General features: G+C 41.8%; 1 protein-coding gene across 5 annotated transcripts in view; it reads left to right on the forward strand.

The window, feature by feature from the left end:
- The window catches only part of tp73 (tumor protein p73), a 28,066-nt gene that overhangs the window by 4,592 nt on the left and 12,589 nt on the right, over positions 1 to 10,885 (forward strand). For 2 of the 5 annotated variants that reach the window (XM_039800141.1, XM_039800143.1), the window contains exons 2-4: positions 2,445 to 2,540; positions 3,241 to 3,391; positions 7,663 to 7,911. In XM_039800141.1, the coding sequence (XP_039656075.1) occupies positions 2,445 to 2,540; positions 3,241 to 3,391; positions 7,663 to 7,911 (496 nt within the window). Of the gene's footprint in view, positions 1 to 1,219; positions 1,368 to 1,691; positions 1,881 to 2,444; positions 2,541 to 3,240; positions 3,392 to 6,509; positions 6,716 to 7,662; positions 7,912 to 10,885 lie in introns of those variants that run through there. The other 3 variants (XM_039800142.1, XM_039800145.1, XM_039800146.1) reach the window with 3 other exon arrangements.

Genomic DNA, 10,885 nt, shown 5'->3' on the forward strand with positions numbered 1-10,885 from the left:
TTACTTTAGTTTTTGTATACGTAGGCTATTGATTGTATTTCAACAGGCTAAATAAATGCTAGATAACGAGCGACACAATGACTCATCAAAAACGTCAACCTCGTCCTTTGAAACCTCATATAAAATATTTCACTTGGGGCTGTGGAGGATCGAATCTAAAACAATTTTTAAATTAATTTCTTCTCAGTTGGGACTGTGTATTTTCTTGCATAAATGGCCCTTGGGAAAGCAGTGTGTGTGTGTGTGTGTGTGTGTGTGTGTGTGTGTGTGTGTGTGTGTGTGTTGTCATGGGTGCCGTAACCCGGGAGGGGAGACACAAAGTAGCTCGACAGGTGAATATCAGTGAAGCCATATGTCAAACTTAAAAGATGGTGACATTAAGAACCAGCAGAGGCGGTGCTTTACAGAAATAACACAGGCGTGTAGGCTGCTTTGTGTTAAAAGAGCAACAACAACAAAAACTAGTGTTAATAAATTAAAAGAAAAATAGGCCTACATATTTCTTGTCAGTGCATGGCGTTTAATCAAATAATTTGACACTTATCAATAATTGGTTTTATATGATACAATAATATAAGCTGATTTCCTAAGTGGAAACATGTAGGCCTATTAATTTCCTCACCCTTATTAAGACAAGGCAAACCAAACGTTCTGAAAGGAATGTGTAGCCTATGTAGTCTATAGATCGGTAGGCTATACTGATACTTCGGTTATTATACATAAATCTAAGCCTTGTAAAACAGAATTGTGATAATTTCAGGTGCAGGTTAAGAGGTGCAGACTAAGTGAAAAAGTCCAGGTGGAATCACAATTAAGATGCTCAAAGTGCGGAGCGCTCTGAGGCCAACCCGCTATACCTTCTGCTCGCCCTGCACTGGCGCTTTGTCAGATCCCCTGCGCGAACACTCGAGCTGCTCTGGGATCTGACGAGGCGGCACTGAGGGACGAGCTGGGAATGGAAGCTGGTTTCTTCGGCGGCAGCCACCTCGAGAACAGCGGGAACCGGCAGCCACACAGCTGCAGCGGAGCTCCGTCCTAAATGATATGCGGACGGAGCTCCGCTGCAGCATATAGGCCTAACGTGTGCGTGCTGCAGGCCTCTTTAACATATAGGCTATTAGGCCTATATATGTTCCATCTTTGTTTTTTTTTGTCCGGCCAATTGGATTAGGCTATGGGATGATATCTGGGATGAATCAAAACTTTATTAGACGAGCCAGTTGTGTGATATAGCCTGATAGCCACAATATCAGCTTGAAGAACAAAACAGCCTTTGCTCAACATGACATCTTGTTTACTGAGCTGCATATCTTCAATCAATTCAGACCAAAGTGAAAAGACCCCTGTTACATGAATGTCGAAATGAGGTAGGCTAACTGTATAGAAATGGAAGCATTTGTGACGAAGGTCACTTTGACTCAACAATTCAGTCAAACATAGGCTATTGTAGCCTATAGCCTACCTGCAGCCAAATTACAGTCAATGATTCCAGAGGAAGGATTTGTATTTATGATGTTCTGTTGCTGCGTGCGTCTTTAAAGCCATGCATGCACCTTTGCCACACTTTTTCTTGTGCAGTCCTTCAGAGAGGTTACTAAGGAGATATGACGCTGCTGTGTGGGTGCGCAACTGTGAATAGGCCTATAGTAAACTTTGATAGGACCTACGAACAAATATGCTCGACAGAATTTTGTTTTGACTGGGATTATTGACGCATCAAACTGGAGACTAGACCTCCCTTAAGCTTTACGCGGTAGGCTATAGTCTACGTGCAGTAGCCCAAACTTGATTTTTCTTGATGTATGACAAACACGTATTTATTTGACAACTCCGAGTCGGCTATTTTGACTCAAACCATCGCAAAGGCCCGGATGTCGCAGGTACATTTCTAAACTTTCACGATAAATGTCTTTTTTATCATCAGCTCTGTCATGTTGAAGTTGGGATTATTCTGCAAAGGGCGTAGACCTCGATAATCAGGCGACTTGATGCTATCTGCTGTAGCTCCACTTGCTATTTGCTTCGCTCCGTAATGCCTGAACACATTTTAAGGGTGCAGTGGAGGCTGTGATATTTTGAGACAGAAGTGGGGGAGATGCTCAGACTTCCCCTCGGAGTGAGACGGTGATGAGGCAGGCAGGTCTGGGCACGCCCAGGCCTCCTGACACCCTGCCACCTCACTGGGACTACATTGGTGTGATCACACCTGGATGAATTGGTGTGTGTGTGTGTGTGTGTGTGTGTGTGTGTGTGTGTGTGTGTGTGTGTGCGCGTGCGTGCGTGCGTGCGTGCGTGCGTGCGTGCGTGTGTGTGTGTCCTGATAAAAATGATCATCTTGCTTGTTTAAAATTCTGTTTTACTACAGGCTGTTACTATTTAATTCATTCTATTTTTCATTCCAAATAATTTGATGTTTGTGTGATTCCTGTGTCTGTGCTTTGCAGAGTGATCTGCCCCTCACCAGACTACCCATCCTCTAAGATGTCCCAGTCCGTAGTTACTGAAGAAGGAGGCACCTTTGAGCACCTGTGGAGCTCCCTGTGAGTGTCAACAACACCTGCTTACGATTGTTTTACTTTTCTGTCAAATTAACCCATTTTCCAAATTGCATAATGGTTTTATTAAAAATGTGAATTGCATCACTCATCATTTGAAACAGAAAAAAAAGATTAGGATTCACTTTAACTAACCTTTTAATTTGCCCTTCCTTAAAAACTATTCTTATAAATTAACCCTTGTGTTGTCCTCCGTCTGTTTTGCCTGTTCTTAAAGCATAAAGTATAACTTATCACCCAATTCTGTGTTACATTTTCTTAGTCAACTTCATTCCAACTTATTACCAGTAGTTTAACACTGATTTATGGAATTCATGTTCAATAAACCTCATTCATTTTAATTTATACCTAATTTTTGATTTAAAACCCCCCAGAAATTATGAATTATTTTGACTAAAAGTTAAGATCAAAGGAACATATGTTTATAGATAATCACAGCCTGGAACGATCTGTGTTATTTTTGGCCAATTTGGTTGAAATAAACCCATATTATTGACATAGAAACTTTGAAAACGGGTCAAATTTGACCCGAGGACAACATGAGGGTTAAAAAGTAATTCTTTTTCGGTGGTCTGTTTCTTTGCACATCAGGTACATTGTCATGTGACACGCTTGTGCTATGTTAATTTTTTGAAAGCTCATCCCTCTTAGATCAACTTGTGTTCATGGTGTCGCATGTTCACAGGGAGCCAGACAGCACCTACTTTGAGCTCCCCCCAGGCAGCCGGCCAGGTGAGCGCCCAGTGCCTTCTACCAGCATCACAGGGAGCCACCGCAGCGCTGCTGAGGTCTCCATGGATGTCTACCAAATGAGGGACATCAACGACAACGTAATGGTAGGAACATGAGCTACTATTGCAGTTCAGTTTGTACCTTTGTGGTCACTCTTTTGCCTTTGTTTTCAAGAAGCTACAGCTTATTTCTGTTATCTGAAGGGCATTTTCCTCAGATCTGATGGTTTCTTCGCGAGCTCACACACACACACACACACACACACACACACATTTTTGTTGTATCCTTTGACTTTTTCCCTCCAGCGTTGAGTAGATTCCCTCCTATGTAGTTTCCCTCTTCTCTGCAGCCTTTTCCCTCTCTCTAACTCCCTGTTGAGTGTGGCCTGTAGGGACTGTGGTGTATGTGTGTGTGTGTGTGTGTGTGTGTGTGTGTGTGTGTGTGTGTGTGTGTGTGTGTGTGTGTGTGTGTGTGTGTGTGTGTGTGTGTGTGTGTGTGTGTGTGTGTGTGTGTGTGTGTTGGGAGAGGGCTAATTAAAACCCCAAGCCAGGACCCCTTGCTGCTCCACTGAGCCATCTGTAGGCTGGAGGTTGTCTGTGCACATTAACAAGCACACGTGTTTGCAGGTATATACACTTGCATATTTTTGTTGCTGGATGTAAAAGTCATTTCCATCAGAAAGTATGCCAACTTTTTATGAATGAAGACACGCATCCCAGTTTTCAGCTTGACCGCTATGACTTTTCTCAAAAGAAATTTAATAGCATGTTTTTGAGAATGCAATTGTTTTTACTGATGCTCAAATTTTTGCAGAATCACACTGATACAGTTCATCTTGTCTCTGTCTTCCAAACATTAATTCAGAAGTCACTCTCAAACCTGCTTTCCCTTCTGATCTGGAATATTGGGATCTAATCTTTAAGTGGGCAAGCCTGAACCTGCCTGGCCGGTTAATGAATAGTCATGACACAAATATAGGGGCGGAGCACTGTTGTTAGGCACCTATTCAAGGCAAGTTGAGAAGGCCCAGTCGGGCAAGGAAAACAAGTGGAGGAGAAGAGAGGCAGGATGTCTCCTGTATCCTCCATCATGTCCCCCGCCACAGAGGGGCCAGCTGGATGCGGAAAGCTCGACTCTTACAGCCACACTTGACCACAGCAGACTGTTAGTCCTATGAGAGCTGGGTCACAGAGACATCGTAGCAACACCGCATCTTGTCTTTAAGATGCTGTGTGGCATGGTAAGTGAACCAGAGTAAATTGTTTATGTTCTGGCATTTTCAGGCCTTTTTGTTAATGTTTGAAAATTGTGTCTTACTGGTGTGATAGTGGAGATAGTTTGTGTTACGGAGTTTAGAAGTTCTAGTATTATTTTGGTTCAGGGTCACTGTTTCCAAATGGGTGGTCATCAAACAGATGAAAGAGTGAATCTGTATATGCCTATGACTCATCATGCTGTTTAAGAGTGAGTTCATATTTGAAAATCAAGCCTGTCATCTTGTATTTCTTTTTATATATGCATATGTGGCACACATGACTACTCTAATTTGAAATAGTGTGCTTATTATAGTACAATTAGATATGTATCCTGGTACAATGGGGCTAGTTTGATTACCATTACATTACCAGGTTGGATTAATTTTGAAAGGTTGGCATGAATGTGGACCTTTTGAGAATTAATGGCATATCCTGTTCCTGCACAATATTCCCAACAGGGGGCAACCTTCTTACACATCACTCCACATTTTACCTCCTCTCATCCTCACCTCTGTTTAACGTAGATGGCGTCATTTAGAAGTGCTGCAGTTTTCCATGCCATGGCATTTGTGTAGCCTGACTTCACTTTGGTCATGTTGTTTTCTTGTTTCAACAGAGCCACATGTTATATGACAACATGTGAGTCTGTGTTGTTAACTGATTAATGAGTAGCTGTAAACAAAGGCCATTAGCAGGGTGGTACTCTCCTTATACTCAGCCCATAATACTTCACTCATTTTGAAAAGTGAGAGTTGTTGTGGCTGGCTTATCTATGTTTCTAAATGTTGTGAGCCTTTAAAGCTCGGCTTTGAGTGGCAGCTACCAGGATGGCTGCCCTTAGGGGACATGATACTGTTGAGATGGGAAGCTTAAACACCAACTCACACAGTGAACACACACACACTTGCTCACACATTGGCGGCGGAGGTTTTAGCTCTGTTTCAACTTGTTGCAGATCAAGTTTAGGTATTAAGACCAAGCACACCTGTGAATGCATGGGTCTGTGGGACAGTGTGTGCGTGCGCTTGCATGTGTGTGTTTTTTATTGTTGACGCATACACCCGGGCTTACCTTGTGCCTGTAAAGCCCCTATGATAATACTTGTTGGAGAAGGATTTCAAAGGTAGTAAACAGTCAGATATTGAAGGGAGGACAGAATAACTATTTAATACACCTTTCACAAGAAAACAAACATCAGGGCACATCAGCCTAAATACGAATTTTCAAATTTTTCATTAGGGTGAACATATTTGTATCGCACCAAACTCTATAGCAGCCCAATTTTCCACATTAAAGACAATCAAGACATTAAAGACACGTGATTAAGGCTGCCACTAACAATTTGTTTCTTTATCGATTAATTTGACAATTCATTTCTTAATTCATCTACAGATTGTATTGTCTTCAACATATCAATAAATAGTTTTTAAAAAGCCATGCATCTTCAAATTAATTTTTTAAACCAAACCAACACTCTCAAGAATTCTCACATTTGAAAACCAGTGAAAGTCAAATGGGTTGTTTAGAACCCAACAGTTCCCTATATGATGTGTTGTGCTGCATGTACCTGAGTTAGAGTATAGATTCAAACACCCACGTATCTGTGCATCCTCATTTAACCTACACAGTTATCATTAAGTCGAGGACATTGACCTGTCCCTTTGATTTCATCTGATCAACCATGGCATTAAGTTTACACATACTTGCGCAACTTTGCCTCAGTTGTTGTGTTTGTGTTAGTCGTCAGTGAGCTGAGCTGAGGTGAAGTGATGCAGTTTGCTTCAGGTTGGGGTCTGACCCCTGAACTCTTTCTCTTACTCTTTCTCATTCTTTCATGTGTTTTCTTTCCTGCCTCTCTCTCTTCTCATCCCTCTCGCTATCTCTGTCTTGCAGACGCAGAAAGTTTTTTTGTTCTGCGGTCTCTACTGTTCTCGATATTCGATCCTCCCTAGTCGAAAATCCTCACCTTTCTCCCTGTCCTGGCTGTACATGCAAATGTGTGTGTGTGTGTGTGGGTTTGTGTGGTGTGTCCAGTGTTGTCCACCTCACTTGATCTCTCAGGTTAGGCTATGGTCCTGCTGCATTCTCTTTGCTTTGCTGTGTTTGGATGTTTCTGACTGAAGAGTTGACAAATGAGACTAAAGCACTAAGATGTACTACGTGAAAAAGAAGGTAAAAATCATTTGTTTTCTTCTGCTCATAGGGTAATTCTGTGTGTATGTTTAGCTATTTCAGTTTGGGCATGCCATCAGTGTCATCTACTTAACACACGTATGTAAGTACAGGCAGCAGGGATAAATCTTGGGTTAATTTTTTTAATCAGTGTAATAATAATGGTTTGTGTTTTCATATCTTTACGTGTATGTTGGTTGGTTGAATCTGAATCAACTGGTTGGATAATAGATTCAGTGTTGTTCAAAGAAAGTCTGATGGTGATGAGTATGGGCAGGTGTAGTTGGCTGTTTGTGCTCTTTGACTTTTCTGTGTTTTTGTTCAAGTAGTGTAACAGGGAATTAACAAATTAACATGGATGATCCAAAAAATAGTAATTACAGCAGCCCCAAAGCAGTTTTCCCTCTAAGTTTGTGTTCAACTATACTACATATGGGTCTCACAGAGTGTGTTAATTTTAACAAGTGTGTCAGCACACCCATGTCAGTTCAACAAATCTTCCCTCTTTCAAAACACAGCGGAGAGGACAAGAGGGGAATGGCAGGCAATTAGGCAGATTACGCCTGTGTTTTACAACCTCTCTCAGTAGCCCCAAGGAGGCTACTGGGGGGACCTCACTGAAACCGCCACTCACTTACACTCACACAAGCACATCAGTTTGTGTCTCTGCAATCGTCATGATTTTGTCACCAAATCTCAGTTATTTTTCATGCATAAATCACACAAAAAGTGCTCAACGTTGATCTTAGACACCTAACAAGGCAGTTACACATGTACCCGTCCCACACACATGCAGCGTCACACTCACACTATTCCCTGTAATCTGACCTCCCTTTAAGCTTCCAAGCTCCTGTCTCTCTGGCACCTCTACCTGTGCCCTCCCTCCCTCTCTCCTCCCTCCCTCCCACTTCGCCTCCCTCATCGCTTCCCTCTTCTTTTCTTCCCAGTCCCAATACAACTTGCTGAGCAGCAGCATGGAGAGCTTGGGGAGCCGCGCGACGTCCGCCAGCCCCTACAGCTCCGAGAACGCCTCCTCGTCGGCCGTGCCCACCCCCTCACCCTACTCCCAGCCCAACTCCACCTTTGAGGGCCTGTCGCCTGCCCCGGCCATCCCCTCCAACACCGACTACCCTGGACTGCACAACTTCCAGGTGTCCTTCCAGCAGTCTAGCACTGCCAAGTCTGCCACATGGACAGTGAGTACACACTTGGCTTTGGCATGCAGTGTGTGTGTGTGTGTGTGTGTGTGTGTGTGTGTGTGTGTGTGTGTGTGTGTGTGTGTGTGTGTGTGTTGTGTGTGTGTGTGTGTGTGGTGTATGTGTGTGTATGTGTGTATGTGTGTGTGTGCGCTGTCTGTAATACGCGCACGTGCGTGTGCGTGTGGTTATCCGTCTTTTTCTTTCTTTCTGTCTTACTATTGTGCACACACATAAACATGCACACAAATACATTATTCCACACACATTCATTCAAGCCAGCACATGTGCAGGCGTGTCGCCTGCAAGAGAAAGTAGTCATTCAGTGATTCATCATGTCTTCTAATCACCTCTAGTAGCCAAATCTAATGTGATGAATGCAACAGGGAAACTTCCGTACGTGATCGAGAACATTTTTGTCCTGTATGTGTTTGTTTGTCTTTTAGACAATTCAAGCACTTAATCTATTATAAGAAAACAATGTTTGTAACTTTATAACTTTTGGTTTCTGAGACATTTTATCATAAAGCACAAGGTTCAATATTAATTTGAGAAGTTAATAATAGTTTCCTCTACAGTGTCACTCAATGTCTTTTGATATGAGTTTATGTACAATGAGTAATGTAAGTTTAGGAATTGTGGCATCACTTATTGCTACACTATATAAAATCAATGCAGTAATATTACATTGTAAAAATAATGTATTATTACAGTAACAATACAAATATTTGGAAAGGCTAAATAGTATGTAGTATGTATGCCAGTTTTATTCCCTATATGATTCTGTGGTTGTTCCATTTTGATTTTTGTATCAGTTACTGAAAGTCAACATCTTTTGCATAATTTGTTTTGAACTTTTGAGAGATGCTTCTTACTTACAGGACTTCCACGTGTTGAAAAAAATATTATTTCATAGTTTTGCAACAGGGACAATATTAAATGTCTACATTATATTGCTAATTTAATAAAACATAAATGTAAAAAATGAATAATTTTTTCTGCTACTGCTCTTGCCACCAATACACGGTAGTAGCAGTAGCATTACTACTACTAAGAGGATGCTTTTTTATGGGGTACAAGAATAAACATAAAACATCTGAATTTAGGGCAAGACATCACCAAACCACATAACTACCTTGTGATGTGATGGTGGTGAGAGACAGGTGAAATGGGAGCTGTGTAATTTGTCATGACCCGATGAGAATTCTCCCGCTAGAATGGTGTCACTGCCGACTGTCACACAGTTGACCTCCCTGAAACAAGAGAACCAAGAGACAAACTGCACTTCCTCCACTCAGTGTGTGTGTGTGTGTGTGTGTGTGTGTGTATGTGTGTGTGTGCGTCTTCATGTGTCTGTGAGCGTTCAGGCCTGTGAATGTCTCTGTGATCGACTGAGGGGCTCCTCCGAGGCTGTGTGTGCTGAGAGTAACCATGCGTGGTGGGCTCCTTTACTGAGCCTTCATTGATGTAAGAAGATCTCCCTCTGGACATTAGAGCGGTGGTCTTTGACCTGCTGCTTTTCTTTCTCTGTCTCTTTCTTCCTCCGGTTTTAACACACACTCATGGCTGTCACCCCTGGCGCCTAAAGTTTCATCCTTCCCCTTTCCTGAAATATGTCTATCATCTCCTTTCCCTCACTTCCATTCTCTGACTCAGGTCTTTCTCACGGCCAAACTACATCAGACAGAAACCAAGCTAAACATGGACAAGAATTATTAGCTTGTTTTACCTGAGAAATTACTGCAATGAAATGAAACCCTGAAATATGTCAGAAACCTGTTCCAACATGTTTGGTTAAACATGATCCTAACTACTCTGCCCTTTAAATTAACCTGCCTTACTCTCCCTGATATCCCATTGGTTTACAGTTTGGAATATTTTTAATAACTTGATTAAGGAAATACATAAAATCAAAGCCTGATAATGCCCTATTTTTTTTTACTTTGAAATGAAGGGAGCCTGCCAACAGATGTTCAGTTTCTTTACTCGCTACTCCATCCTGAAGTCCCATTTACCCCTTTGCAACAAAATAAACCTGTCCTAGCGACTTTGGTTTGCACGGATAATAGTTTGAAAATGATACCAGTTTTATGAACGAAGAAGAAGGCTTTGAATTCCCCTGCCTGAACAATTCAAGTCATAGCAGGAGTTTTTGACTGGCACACGACTTAAGATACAGATGATGACGCAGCAGAAAAAGGATTGTGAGGAAGCCTGTGATTATTTAGATTCCATTAAACAGGAGGGATTAGAATGAGAGAGAGACTGGGTGATTGCGCATACATTTTATGAAGTTTACTCTAATGCTTTGTTTTTATCTTGCACACCTGATTATAAGATTGGCAAAGTATGAGATGTATTTAAGTGTTATTATGCCAAAGTTATTTAATGTGTGAAATGATGCAGTATGATCATGTCTGATCCTTTAGGATATAATACCATTGATCGCCTTACAGATGTTAGTACACTACATACAGTATACCTGGAGTAAAACAGTACATTTGTAATCGTTTCCTTAAAAATTAAAGCATGCAAGAGTTCATTCATGATTCACAGAAAAAAAAACAAGCATACATATTTATAGTTTAAGGCTCACATCATGTCGGCGAGTCGTTTTAGAAGTTTATATTTTGAAAAGAAGAGATTACGCTCAAGCCTCTTGGAATGAATACGTTACTGCTAATGGGAGGGGATTTCCCAAAAAAGACACCAGGGGTGCATGGGGATTTGTGTGTGTCTAATGTGGGTGTGTATGCAAAATTGAGTACATCCCCAGGTTTGAACATGCTTAAAAAAAAAGGATGGCTATGTGGCCCAGACTGAGTTACCTTGTTTAAATGTTAACGGTCTCTGGGTTTCTTGCTGATTTCTTGTGGCCTCAGGCAGTGGGGAATGCCGAATGCCATAGGGGCATATTGACTATAATCAGTTACCTTGCCACCCTCATCCCCACCTCTCTGCCTGCCACTAAGAG

This window comes from Perca fluviatilis, chromosome 5 (genome assembly GCF_010015445.1).
Source record: "Perca fluviatilis chromosome 5, GENO_Pfluv_1.0, whole genome shotgun sequence".
In the NCBI taxonomy this organism is placed as follows: Eukaryota; Metazoa; Chordata; class Actinopteri; order Perciformes; family Percidae; genus Perca; species Perca fluviatilis.